This window comes from Anguilla rostrata, chromosome 2 (genome assembly GCF_018555375.3).
Source record: "Anguilla rostrata isolate EN2019 chromosome 2, ASM1855537v3, whole genome shotgun sequence".
Lineage (NCBI taxonomy): Eukaryota > Metazoa > Chordata > Actinopteri > Anguilliformes > Anguillidae > Anguilla > Anguilla rostrata.
The window spans coordinates 28,613,047-28,628,362 of NC_057934.1; the positions used below are offsets into that span (position 1 = coordinate 28,613,047).

A 15,316-nucleotide genomic window follows, 5' to 3' on the forward strand; every position below is an offset into this window, starting at 1 on the left:
AGTTGTGCATCTCTGTGACCAACAGATCATTCAGAGAAAACAGGTTTCTATAAAGGGTGGTTTTCATTTAATTGTGCTGTATTCTGAGCCAGATACTGTGGTTGTTTACAGTAGTACAGACTGTCCCCATGTATATTTAATGGAGTCAAAGAATAAATATATCAATACACATATTTAGTAATGTTTAAGAGGCTAGTGACACCTTGAAGACAAAAACATTAAGATGTGGCCATAGTATAATCAGCTACAAAATAAGTCACAGAGAAATGTGCCATTACTCTGTGTGCAGTAATTTCAGATGATGGTACTGCATAGGCCATTTCAGATATTGATGTGGTGAGGCATAGATAATTACTTAGACCGTATAATTGCATATATCTATTGGACATCCTGGGTGAACTGCACAGTTACATCAGACAAGCTGATTAGGTTACTTATGTCATCATGTGAGACAATGTTTGCTTTTATCATGCAGCAGTGGTGCCAGAATGGTTTTCAAATGACAGCAATATATTGCAATTTACCAGACAGTCATCCCTGTTGATGAGTTCTGCTTCACCTTATAAGCAAGCCACCATTCTGGATTCATGAGTATGAATTAGCACAACCCAAAGACATGCCAGGTATAGATTCACTGTACATGATTTAAAACCTGTGGATAAATGCATCCAGATTACCTTGGTTATGATTTGTGTTTGCATTACATTATTGTTGTCTGAATTATCTTCAGTCTCCTGTATTACTACCATGACATCTCACAAATGTAAGTTTGCACTGGTTTTTTAATCAAATGATTTAACAATTATGTTAATTAATCTTATTTAATGTAAGTAATTCATGTTTTCATGACATTTAAATTTTTTTTTTTTTTTTTTTGATTGATGAATTGCCTATACAGAATGGAAAATTTAGGATTTTGCGTGTCTTTTGGCTTAAAGGGTAGTGCTTTTGATGTGTGCCATAGCAATTAGCTATTTTTAAAACATATAAATAACAACCTAATGCAAATAGACAAAAATAGCATGAGGTACACACACTTAAGAAATATTGAATAACAGGAATAAACTTTGAATTATTAGACAAAGAGAACAAGTACAGTCAAATGAGTACTAGAATTGTTCCAGGAGACACTGCATGCCACAAGAACATGTGGGTGTGAAATGAAAAGATATTCTATTTCTTTGAAATGTATGAAGAATTTGTTAAATACAGGCCCATTGCGTTACATTGCATTACAGTGACTTAACAGACACTGTTATCCAGAGTGACATACAGAAGTGGACATTGTTAGTCTCATAAATACAAACATGAGCAATTGCCGACAAGGCACATTTACAGCCAATAAGCAATGTTAACCTAACAACAAATTTGAATGCCAGAAATGTCCTTCATTTTCTCCAATAACAACTTTTTAAAAATATGTACATAAAAGCAGGACACTTGTGAGACCTATATTTTATCCATATAATTTGTGCTAATAGTTACAACTGTTGATGGCCATTTTGGGCTTCATTATAATTGTATCTACCACCTACCATTGCTGTGCTTAGTCCATTGCCAAAACATGGACTTTCCACTAAAATATTGCTTCCTTTGTTGGTAAATAGCAGTTAAGGCACTTCATTTTCATACCACTCCCATATCTCAGTTGTTGACTATTTGATCTTGACGTTTTGTCATTTAAACAGAATGACTGATGACTACTAAGAAGCACAGCAGTCAACTGGCAGTTCCAGTGTGTTATGAGTCATTTACACTCATCCTTATATTGCATACTGATGTGCAATATGTTAAATAACTATGCAACAGAGGAGAAAATACTCAGTTCTCGTGAGTTTTGATTGGAGTTCATCCAAAGTACAAGCAAATTATGAGCAATATTACTGGGAAAATGCAATGTTTGCGCTTATACTCCCTTAACATTCCCCTCAGTCTCATAATAGGTTGTCCTGTCAGTTTTTACAGGCAAAAATGTACGGCGGATATTCATCGTACAAGGTGTAGAAAATCAGTAAGAACAAAATGTCTGTGGAGTGTATGAGAAGAATCTTAAAGACTACAAAGACTATATCACTGTAATCCACTCTTCTTTTTTACCTCATGGCAGAAAATATAAATAAGGCGAGCTCAGTGAATAGCTGTTGATATTTTGTCTGTGCCAAGGGGCAACAACTTGCCTCTATTAGTGAAGCCTTTTACCCCAGTGGCTACTGCGTGAACTGCAACGCCTGGTTGCAAACAGAACTTGAAATCCTGCCCACCGAATGTTAAGTCAATGGGGAAAGCCTGAAAAGGGGCCAATTTTTTCAGAGGAAATATATCAATAAATTTTTTACACAAGAAATGATGGTTTAACTAGTTAATCCTATCCCTTGTAATGTCTCCCCTGTGTCTGATTTTTAAAAATAATTCCGCCAAAATTCAAATTTGTAAGCAGATTTGAAGCAGCTTTAAGAAGATAAGCTAGGGGGATTTACTTAGCTAGGGGGAGCAAGCTTACTGTCTTGCTATCGATCTATCTGTCTATCTAGCAAACTTGCTAGCTAGTTATCTCGTGATAAATCTGTCTAGCTATCTAGAGTTCTGTTATCTATCTGTCTGTATAACCAGGTGGCTAGTTAGCTAGTGATCTATTTAATCTATTTTTCTATGTAAATATCTTAACACTAAACGTATCTTGCACAATTAACTTTTTTGAAATGTTATGACAGTATAGTTCTGTGGTTGCAAGGCCAGACATGGGTGTGTCTAATTACCATTTAAGGTAGTCGGGGTGGATTTTCCTGTAGTTGTGGACTCCACTCTTTCGCTCCACTGTGCTTGCGGGCAATGTGGCTGCGCCCTAGTTTGGGTTTCATGCGCCAGTGAGCACTAACCATAGCAAATCAGTGGGTGATATCATGAAGCACTTTGTCCATATTTTTATACGGTCTATGGTCTGTGCACTCACAGTTGGTACCCCAAGAATACAGCGCTCATCAAATTGACCAAAGACTGAGATTAATCTCTTCACTATCCAAAGTTCCTCCAGGGATATTACAGTATCTGTGTTCACAAACTGCCTTGTTCCAAATATTGACTATTATGAAAATATGAAAATGTCAGGAATTATAATTTAATATAGTTTCAGAATAAATAATGTAAAATAATGTGAAACTGCCCTAAGTAAATCTCAGTGGTCCCCTCCTGGTAAGAAAAATAATTGAGTCCAAGATTGAGTTGACTGGTGTGACATTCCAGCTTTGGTCTCCATCTGTGCCAGTCCCAGTTCCCCAACTCAAAGCCTAGTGGGGAGAGATGGCCCAAATGAATGAGAAGCTAACTGTACACAAATTAACAGAAATTCTGGTAGTCCATGTCTTAGAGATCTTAATACTCTACATAATATCTACATGTTTTCAGGGAAGTCAGTAGGCTACTTCACATTTCTATGTTACCATGTCTACATCCATTTTCCTAGATTTCAGATTTTTTTAAATTTGCCATTATTTTCAGTATATGATGCAAGTGTATCACCTAGAAGTTTTTATTTCACATTGCACACATTTAAGCTATACTCACCAACTGTGGCACTCAACTTTATACAGTAGGTGGTTGTAGGTTTATGTACTTACTACTATTGTTGATACTACTAGTGACACTGATAGTATGCCATCAACTCTGCTCTTTTGCCTACATCTTTATGTACACACTCTTCTGAGTTGCTATAGAAAATGGAAATCTGCTAAAACCCCATATGTTTTATTTAATTATCAACTAAATAGACAGATAAACAGATTCATACTCACCTACTGAAATAGTTATACTTGATAAAGAGGTCCTGTAGTCTCCTCAATAGGCTCTAAAATGAGAATATATTTACAAGCATCACGTTTCATGACAAAGCTTGCTTTATTAATGGGAGGCATCTTTATTTATCGATTTTGCAGTATTAAATGGAGAATGTGAAATACAACAAAAAAATTACATTTTCATGATTAAACAAACCAAAAGAGTTCACCATTAAAAATACAATGGAAATAACAATAATAACATATAAATAATAATAATTATATTATTGTTATTATTATTATTATTATTATAGATTCTGTATTTTGGACATGCATTTAATTGAGTAGATATTTTCCAAGAATTATGGAAGTTTCTAGATAGTAACATCTCATATCTTAGTAATAACTATGTAATATACAGTGTGCTTCATAATGTTTGGGGAAAATACTTTTTTCTTGATTTGTCCCTGTTCTCCACAATTTTAGATTTGTAAGTGCAGATTCTCAGGGGGGGCAGCAATGGAGTAGGACATGTTTAGCCTGAGCTCCCACTGAACTATTGTTTTATTAAAAGTTTTTATACCACCTTTCATTCCATAAAATCGTAAAATTTGCTTCATACTTATTTTGGAAGTCAAACAGTGCTGGCTGTGTGCATAGATGGTGACAAACCTGCGGAAGGATTAATACAGTGGACCTCCAATACTAGGCCCAGCACCTCCTCGGACCAGAGTACTGCCAACAGCTAAAAGACCCCACGTCTGCCTGACCCCAGTGAGATGGACGTTATGGGTTTGAATGTAGAGATTCTTCTCTTGCTAAAATTGGACATTTCACCGGTGATAAACTCACTTGCTGAAAAATGTACTTGCTGAAGACTTTAACTTTCTTAAGCGTGAGTTGCAAACAGTGAAAATGGAAATAATAAGTAACACTGCGGTGATTAATTCTGAGATTGAAAGGCTAACAGAAAACAGATGGAGAGGGGCTATTAATGAGGTCAGATGAGGTGGCTGCTTTACAGAATATGATAACTGAGTTAAAACAAGAATGACACAGAGAATGTGAGAATATGGAGGGCAGAATCCAACATTAAAGGAGATGTTGGGGATCACTGATACAACTGGACCAAGCTCTCCTGCATTGGTCTCAACACTGCTGACAGAAGTACTACAAATAGATAAAGATGTGCTAATTCATTGCTCACACAGGTGCCTGCCGCCAAGAAACCAAGGTGGAGAACCACGCACCATTGTAGCCAAACTTAATTATTATCAAGACTGTGTTGAGTTGCTGCACCATGCCCATAGTCAATCTCTGCTCGGGGGAATCAACAGGGAGTTGATAGCCATCTTTTTATGGATTACACTGCAAACATCAGCAAGGCCCAGGCAACATTCATGGATGTCAGCAAGCTGCTCCAAGGACGACGGCATCCGACATGGCATACTGTTTCCTCCTCGACTCCGCATCGCGCATAATGTAGAGGACAAAGAATTCATAGAACCAAATAAAATAATGGCCTGTTAAGAAGAAGTCCTGGCAATCGAGGTTGAAGAGTGACTGTAAGACTGAGCATTAACAAGAATTTAGATTAGTAAGAAGAAAGAAGGTGAAAATGGCCGAACAAATAAACTCCTTTTTAAAACATTATTGCTTTCTTATCTTTGCTCTACTACACATTACCACTGTTTTTTTGTTGTTGTTGTTTTGTTTTTGGTTTGTTTACTTTTATCTACAGGGTAGGTCGTCTCAGGTATGTATTTATCTGATGAAAAACACGTTTTCAACATACAACAATGCCAACAAAGCACTGTCTATTAGTCATTCATTTAAATCTAGGCCTGCCATTAAAAGTATTGATAAAGTTTGAGAGACGTAAAAATTGTTTGTATGTGGGGAGATAGAGAACAGGGCTAGCTAACATTCATTTAGAAATGTGGCATTTGCATTACATTACATTACAGGCGTCTAGCAGATGTTCTTATCCAGAGCGACAGACACACTTCCATTGTAACTTTTTAAGTAAATCAAGAAATCTGCTGTCATGAAATGCATATGGCTCCCTGTTCGTGGCTTTTGATAAATGCATCCATTGAACATTCTGAAATGATTTGGACGTGAATAATGCATAAGGGAATGAAGTTATAAACATATGCTTAGTTAAATGGCCATGCAATACGATGACGTTCTTTAATGCTGCCATTTGCTCGTGCTTTTAAAATAGGTAGCCCAGTAAACACAAGCTCGAATATAGATGGAATGTAGACGTCTAGAGAAGTTGAAATCGAGGGTGCATGTTTTGACATAAAAGACTAGGCTAGCTCAATTCAACCTTAATTCAGCTCAAGTTGTACTTCCATATGGCCTGACTGTGTCCTAGCCGGCAACAAAACTTTCACATTGCAAGCAAATCTAGCCAGTTAACCGAACGTCTCAATGGAATGTCATAATACAGTCTGTTCTGTGAAATATTTCCATCCCTTCAGTCATTTAGATACTGTCTGTATTCGGTCTTGTAAGCACTGGGAGACAAAGGATACTCATCCTATTTTACATGTGAAATGATAGAGAATGGATTTCTGGAATATAAATGAGTTCCCACAATAATTATACAGTAGCAAAAGTAATAGTCTTAGAGTAAAAGACAATTATTAGTTAGCAAATAAACATGAGTAAAGAATTAGAGATTTGCCAGAGCTTCAGGTGGGGTTCAATCCCACGCCAGAAGGTCCCATAGACAGGTGAGTTACTAGCACACCACCAACTAGTTAGTTAAAGTTAGTTGTTAGTTAGTTAAAGGCGTTAGTGAAACTGTGTGGGGATTGGTGTTTAACTGCCCCGTATTGTTGAGCTAATTTCGAGTAGCTTCACCTGGTGCTATTTAAGTGGTGTTCATCTGTGGTTCAACAGTGTGCATCTGATTGTGTCGTCGCTTCTGCCGTCCCCCGCGATTCAGATAAGCGTATCATAACTTAATTTGTTTCTGCTGTTGCTAGTTAGAGAACATAGTTGTGTGTAATTTAGGTAGCCTAATCTTTTTTAAAACTTGTCTCAACTGTTGCTAGTCAGCAAGCTTAGTTGGGCGTTAGCTGAGAATATCTGTAGTTGACTTGCTGTTGTTAGTTAGTTAAAGGCGTTAGTGAAACTGTGTGGGGATTGGTGTTTAACTGCCCCGTATTGTTGAGCTAATTTCGAGTAGCTTCACCTGGTGCTTATCTGCCCTAATGAAGCTAATGCAAACACGTAATTGTCACCCGGTATTTATAGTTCCAGCGGAGCCTCGTCGTCAGTTTATCATGTTTTTAAACCCCATTCCCTTGTGCGCGCTGCCTCGCCCCAAATGGTCTGTTCACCACAGGTGTAATTTAACTAACTTGATCTACCCACCCTTATCCACACCTCAGGAATTCACTGTCACAGGTGGATTATGGAACTGCCAGTCAGCCGTCCAGAAAGCTGACTTCATTACTGCCTTTGCCAAGACGAAGTCTCTTGACTTCCTGGCTCTCACGGAAACCTGGATCACTCCCGATAACACCGCCACCCCAGCTGCACTGTCTGCGGGATACTCCTTCTCGCACACCCCCAGGGCCTCTGGCCGAGGCGGGGGTACCGGTCTACTCATTTCCTTGTCCTGGAAGTTCTGTGTCCTCCCCAGTCCTAACCCTACTTTCTCCTCCTTTGAATTTCACGCAATTACTGTAACTCATCCCTCTACATTTCACGTTATTGTTCTGTACCGCCCTCCAGGTCCACTCGGCTCATTTCTGGACGAGCTGGACACTCTCCTGAGCTCTCTCCCTGAGGATGGCACTCCTGCTATTCTACTGGGAGACTTCAACCTCCCACCAGAAACCTCCCAACTGTCCAGGGTTGCCTCACTCCTCCAGTCTTTCGCCCTATCCCTGTCCTCCTCCCCCCCCACACACAAGGCTGGTAACCAACTAGACCTTGTATTCACCAGAGGCTGCTCCATTCCCCAACTTGCAGTGACTCCCCTCCATGTCTCGGACCACTTCTTTCTTTCTTTCTCCCTCTCCTATTCACTCCCCCTCAATTCATCCAATAGCTCACCCACAGTAACTTTCAGGAGAAATCTCCCTACTCTGTCACAATCCTCCCTCGTCTCCACTGCTCTGTCTACACTTCCCCCTCCTGCGTCTTTCTCTAACCTGCCAGTTGACCTTGCCACCTCCACCCTCAACTCCTGCCTCTCTCAGTCCCTCGACTCACTTTGTCCTCTTGTCTCCAAACCAGCACGCTCCTCACCACCCTGCCCATGGCTGACCAAGTCACTACGCTCCAGCAGAACATCACTGCGGGCTGCAGAGAGAAAGTGGAGAAAATCCCGATCCTCTGATGACCTGACCGCATACCATACCCTGCTGGCGACTTTTACATCTGCCCTCACGTCTGCAAAAGCCTCTTTTTTCCAATCCAAGATCAGCGCATGTGTCTCTAATCCACGTAAACTATTCTCCACCTTCTCTTCCCTCCTCATTCCTCCTCCACCCCCACCTCCCTCTTCCCTCTCCGCAGATGACTTTCTGGCCGCCTTTGAAGGAAAGGTGGCTACAATCCGGAACTCCCTTACCCATCCAGTGAGCCCCCCAACCCCCCAGGACAACCCCACAGCCACACTGACCTCCTTTGAAATGCTGGAGGACTCCGATGTATTACAACTCATCGCCTCTCATTGCGCAACCACCTGTCCACTTGACCCCATCCCATCTAAAGTTCTCCAATCTATCTCCAGCGAGCTCCTTCCCTATCTGTCTTCCATTGTTAATTCCTCTCTCTCCTCTGGTCATGTTCCCTCTGTTTTTAAGACGGCTCGTGTTACCCCACTACTCAAAAAACCCACCTTAGACCCCTCCGATGTAACAAATTATCGACCCGTATCCCTTCTACCCTTTCTGTCCAAAACCCTCGAACGAGCAGTTCTTAAACAATTAACCTCTTTTCTCCATCAGAACAACCTGCTAGACCCTCACCAGTCTGGCTTCCGATCCGGGCACTCAACAGAGACTGCACTACTAGCTGTGACGGAGGCACTTGCCACTGCAAGAGCCTCACGCCTCTCCTCTGTCCTGATCCTTCTTGACCTGTCTGCAGCTTTTGACACGGTCAACCATAAAATACTCCTCTCCACCTTGGCTGGGATGGGAATTACCGGGACTGCCCTGTCTTGGTTCTCTTCCTATCTTGCAGATAGGACCTACCAGGTCACCTGGAAGGGGTCTGCTTCTGCCTCTCATCCACTTGTTACGGGAGTGCCGCAGGGATCTGTACTGGGTCCTCTGCTGTTCTCCTTATACACCAGATCTCTTGGTTCAGTCATTAATTCACATGGTTTTTCCTATCATTGTTATGCAGATGACACACAACTCTTCTTTTCTTTCCCCCCCTCGGCCACACAGATCAATGATAAGATCTCTTCCTGCCTGACATCTCCACTTGGATGGCCAGCCACCATCTGAAGCTCAACCTCAACAAAACTGAGCTGCTCTTCTTCCCGTACAAGACCTCCTTGCTTCGTGAACTCTCAATCACGGTTGATGGCACCACAGTGACTGCCTCTCACTCTGCAAAGAGCCTGGGGGTGGTCCTGGATGACCAGCTGGACCTCAAGGAGCACATCAAGGCAACATCACGGTCCTGCAGATTCCTCCTATACAACATCAGGAGGATTCGACCATACCTGACAACGCACTCCACCCAGCTGCTCGTCCAGGCTACGGTGACCTCTCGCCTTGATTACTGCAACTCTCTCCTTGCAAACCTGCCAGCTTGTGCCATACAGCCACTACAGATGATTCAGAATGCCGCTGCCCGACTCATCTACAACCTCCCCAAATTCTCCCACGTCACTCCTCTGCTGCGATCACTTCACTGGCTACCGGTCGCTGCCAGGATCCGATTCAAAGCCCTGACCCTTGCCTACACTGCCGCCAACAGGACAGCCCCCATCTACTTGCAGGACATGACTCAATTCTATGTGCCTGCTCGACCACTCCGCTCTGCGGCAGCAGGGCGTCTTGCAACCCCTCCCACCCGCCCAAAGGGATCACAGAGCTTCTCCACCCTAGCTCCCCAGTGGTGGAACGAACTCCCCGTCCCTCTCCGAACCTCCCCCTCACTATCCATCTTCCGCCGTGGCCTGAAGACTCATCTCTTCAGACTATACCTAGAATAACCACCACCACGCTGTGTATATATATATTAAAAAAAAAAAAAAAAACCCTTTTCCTGTCACTTGTTACATGTTGCCCCATCCCTGCACTTCTTGGTAAATTGTATTTGTCCTAATACTCTAGCTTATTCTTCTGCCTAGTTTGGCTTTGCAGATGTTAGACCAGGATAGTGTTCTCGGCTAGAAATAGCTTTACAAAATAAGTAATTGTACCTTACTGAACCCGTGTTCAGCAGTTGTCTACGATCATGAAAATGCACTTTTGTACGTCGCTTTGGATAAAAGCGTCTGCTAAATAAATGTCATGTAATGTAATGTAACTAAATACTTGAAGCAGCCGTAAATTTTCTTTGATGAAAAATATGTCAATTTTGCGTGTGTATGTGATATTTTGATTGGCTGGTGTAGCTTAAATGTCCAATGGGGAGATTAATTGCTTGTAGGCCTGGAGCATGTGTAATGTAATCAGGCAGAAAAAATAGGACTTTATTGTGTGGACATGTGAAGTTGTTTGTGAATTCCGTCTGTTGAAATGGGGTCAGAAGGTACAGCAATAATTTTTTTTAAAGGCTGAGATCTGTGATCATTATGGTCATTTCTGTAGGCAACCCTGAAAAGTGCCAAACTCTTGGTACTGTATAGGTATGGGGCATGCCGCCCCACCAAGCCATAACCCACCACATAAACAGTGGCCACCCCCAGCCCTGCCTCACAACTGATACATTTATGGCAACTCTCACGTACTCTAAAATGCTGATCTTGTGCTGAAGAGAAATTAAAACCCGCTTTTTGCAGATGTTAAAAAACAGACACAATTACCTTTGCCACAAAGGCCACCAGTCATGATAAATCAGCTCAAGAAGGTCATATGCATCATTTCAGATGCTTTTATCCAAAGGGACGTACAATAAGTGCATACCGAAGATCACTGGAACAACTACAAAACACAGGTCCGACAAGGGTACAATACACATTTTGTAACAGTTATTCATAGCCATGAACATGTTAAGTCCAGTTCACACAGTAAACATTACTCTCTGATCTAGCCTATCCTAAGACAAACTAGGAGGCATGGCAACATCAAGACAATGATACAAAGTACAATAAGTGCTGGATGGAGGTACATGTAACATGATAGTGGCACAAGAGATACATGTGTAGCATGAAAGAGGGGGATTTAAGTGATAAAAATTATCCCAGATTTGGAGTGCCCTGCAAAGTGGTGATAGTTTGTTAGTCCAGGTATAGTCTGAAGAGATTAGTCTTCAGACCATGGTGGAAGATGGGCAATGAGAGAGTGGTTCATAGAGGAATTTCTATTCTCTCCTCCTATATTTTTGCAGTCTAACATAAGAACACCCAAAAATACATACAGTGGTTTAGGGTTTCAGTTAACGTATTTGCTTCTGCGGTAGAGGTTCTGTCGGCCAGAGGGAAATCCTTGCAGTGTCTGACAGTAGGGGGCAGCAGAGTGTAATTTTCCCTCATGAGGACAGCTTTCATCATTCTGCATTGTACTTGACATCACACCACATTGCATTTCGGGGTGATTCACTACCTTAGGATGAATGCTTAGCTCTGTGATTTGAAGATAACATTAATATTTGTGAAAAATAAATATACTAATACCAGCTAATATTGGGCTGGTATCAGCATAGAAGCCATTCAAATATTTTTTTATGGATCCGGTAATTCTCTTGTCATGTCATAACAGCATAAAACTTGTGTAAGACCCTAATAAGGACGTCAACCATATTTTGTCGATTTTTCAGAAAACATATTTTGACAGTTTATTTTTCTTATTGTCAGAAATGCTACTCAAATAACAACATAAATACCTATCTTGTCAGAAACAGCTGTTTTCTTTAATATGCTTTATTATCATATTATCCACTTCCCTCTTCCTGTGTAAACATTTTAGTTGCAGAGGGAGATGACACATTCTGCCCGCAATGTAATCACGGCCATTCCATGAACAAACATTAAAACAAATTTGGCATCTGGGCTCACTTTAACAGGTCATTTGTCTTTGTTTATGAGCATTTGTGCTTGCACCTAATGCTGCACAGAAACCAATTGGGTCATTATAAAAAATCTAACCTCATTGAAGGTATTAACTACACATTTTTGTTACAAGAAAAACTCACTGTGAAAAGTTTTACATGTTATTTGGTTATCACCCTTATCGCCCAACATCAGTGCCCCACCTCACTAATGCTCTTGTGGCTGAATGGAAGCAAATCCCTGCAGCCATCTTCCAAAATCTAGTGGAAAGCCTTCCCTGAAGATTTTATCAAACACATGCAGTGGGTTTTTTTATTTACGGTTACATCCTATAACTAAAGGCAATCAACTAGCTAAGCTAAATTATAGTTCCATGTACGACTGCTGGCGCTGACTGACAAAAACTAAACTAGCGCTTTAAGTCATCAATATGGTGGCCAGTTATTTCAAGATGTCACATTAAATCCATGAATTAAACTCTACTACAAGTTTCAGTTTAAATGCCAACATTTAGTGTTTCTCATATCTAGTCAATGCCAAGCGTCCACTCCATACTGCAGATACTGTACAAATAAATCTCTGGCTAGTTTTAATAAATAGCCAAGATAACTCACTGGTGTCTTATCATCATAGTAGCTAGACATGATATCTAACTAACGTTAGCTTACTGTATTCCCATTTGAAACAGCTTTATCTGAGTCCAGATATTGGGGACTGGCCTTTGTATATGTATTGAAATGCACCTCGGCTATAATTAGAAACATAGTTTTTATTGTATTTCAAAAAATCATAGTTAATGTAGGCTTATCTACAGTATAAGCATGCATTCTATTTTAGTCAACAAAATTATGTCTTGTTTTTTTCTGTTTTGTTTTGTTGTCCCTGAATTCCCAAACTTTGGCCCCAGGCTTTTGGAGTTTAACAATCTAGTTGCTTTGAGTATTTGCCTAGTGTTATAATATTTATTTAATTGAATAATTAAATGGTGTGCTGTTGTTGATGTGAAAAGAACTGAAGCTGCAGAAGAGACAGACAGCTGTTGCAAGGTCATCCAGCAAGAGAAACATAATGGGTGCAGCAGTCCAAGTGAACACCATAGTTTACCAAGTGAACACCAAGTGAAATACGGCATTATTTGCAAATGCACAATATGTCAAGGAGTATTCATGTTTTCCTGATTGCATTAGTCTATATTTGTAAATTGAACAACTAGTATATTCTGAGTTATTTTCCAAATATAGCCCCTTTTCCACCGCAGGGCTGAACGGTTCTGAGCATGAAGAGGAACGGTTCCAATGGTGTTTCCACCTGGGAACGGTTTGGTGTGGAACACTTACAAACCGTGCCTAACACGATATTTTTGGCATGGGTAGACAACCGTGCTCAGTGCAGCAGAACCATTCGGGTGGGCGGCCTAATGACGTAGGTATTCACTGATTGGTTTCACATTTCATCAGTTTTGTGACTCCGCATACAGTCTCTTCACGTCCTCTTCTGTAAGCTAGGTCAGTAGAGAAGCTAATATAAATAAAAATGCCACTCAAAAATCATATTCTGTCATAGCAACAAGACAACCCTAAGATATGCCGATACAGCAGTGAAAAGGCTGCTCACTGAATAACGAAATAAACGAGACAAAGTTTTAAAAAATGATACCATGTCATTGTGCAGTCAATATCTGGGACTAAATATTGAATAAATACACAACCTTGCCATTGATTTTACGCGTACAGATGTCTCTTTTGAGCCTGAGTGGTCATATATTGTCTGGGACAATCCGTTTGTGAAATATACGCGCATTTGTGATGCCTGGGTACCTTCCAAAATATCTGTGCGTAATACCACACGTGTCGTTTACGGCATTGTCGCCCTTTTTAGTACAGTCTGGCTTGATTGACAATTAATTTATTCAGTAGGTGAGAGTATTAGCTTTCTAACAATGTATAACATGTCTAATTTTGCTTTTTGAATAGCGTATTATAGGTCAGCGTAACCGAAAATTTTCTTATCATTGCATTCACTTACGCATTCACTCTGTGGTAGCAGTAAAAGACGCTGCACCTAACGAAACGATGTTAACGATTTTTCGTAATTTCTTGGGAAATACTATTATTATTGAGGACTTCTGGGCATAGCTAAGCCATATATTTGCTGATAGACCTATCTGACATCGTTTTCTGGAGCAAAACAGAAGAGGATTGAACTGTATTGTTGATTTACTGTCCCTGTCTCCATCTATTGAACACAGATAAAATTTCATCATTGCTATGTAAGTATTACTGCTCAAAATATTTCAGTTATGCACGTTATTTTTGAAATTGAGTGCCTTTAAATAGGTTAGTGGTATTATATAATGTGGATATTTCACACTGTAATGTAAGCGTTAGTTAGTAGTGTAATAGTTTTTGTGATGCATGCAACAGTGATGGTCAGGGAAGGATACACTAAAAAGAAAAACCAAAAACAGACCAAAATACACAGAATCCTCGTCCATATCGTCAGCCAACGAAACATAACATAACACAAACCAAACAGAATGGGGAGCGACGACAACAACTGGCGCATATTTATTACATACACAACGGGATGCCGTCGCTGATCCACCGCGTAACTTGTTGTCTTCACTAGTTATTCTTAGATACTTCCTAGTCCTGGTTTTAGCAGTCCGACAGATACAGGAAACAGAAACGGTAACCGCTCCCACGAGTCCTGAGCAGCGTGGAACAGCACGGAGCGGCCCTGGTAACGATTCGGCCCTACGGTGGAAAAGCGCCTTATGATAGCATTTGTCAACAGTCCTAGTGATTGCTGTTGTTTTTTTATACACTTCAAATCAGGTTAAGCTGAGGCAGGGATAGACAAGGAGAGGATGAACTGTTTCAGGGTCCAGTATCGAAAACATAGTAGATGTGACTGCCACACAATGCCACTGAACACAACAGGGTTTAAAAGTAAACAGGATATTATCTGAAAATTGGTGTTATTGTATTATTAGGAATACAATTGAGGCAGACCACAGTCTACTTGAAGCTGATGTTTTGATTTCAGTGAGGCAGAACATATGGCAACACAACTATGTGCAGTAGACTGCTGTATGGAGTGGAACACAGACAGTATGGGACTGGCTATCACACCGGGGCTGTTTAATTTGTATTTTCTTTTGTTGATTGGGTGATCAGGTGGTCGACCTGCTATGACCAACTTATTATTTGGTGTGTTAATTTGGGCAAATATTGGGATCGCTCTAATGTAAATGTCAGGGCTGAGGTTCCCAGCCCCATGCTATCAGAGAGTCCACAAGGAAATTCTATGCTATTTGGCAGCCATTTCTATCCTTTGTTGAGGG

At 40.7% G+C, this 15,316-nt stretch overlaps 1 protein-coding gene across 1 annotated transcript in view; it reads right to left on the reverse strand.

The window, feature by feature from the left end:
* Positions 1-764: 764 nt before the first annotated feature.
* The window catches only part of si:rp71-1c10.7 (uncharacterized), a 44,324-nt gene continuing 29,772 nt past the window's right edge, over positions 765-15,316 (reverse strand). The window contains exons 4-5 of the mRNA XM_064324522.1: positions 3,789-3,841; positions 765-3,284 (exon numbers count right to left, since the gene is read on the reverse strand). Of these exons, the coding sequence (XP_064180592.1) occupies positions 3,801-3,841 (41 nt within the window). The 3' untranslated portion in view covers positions 765-3,284; positions 3,789-3,800. The remainder of the gene's footprint in view (positions 3,285-3,788; positions 3,842-15,316) is intronic.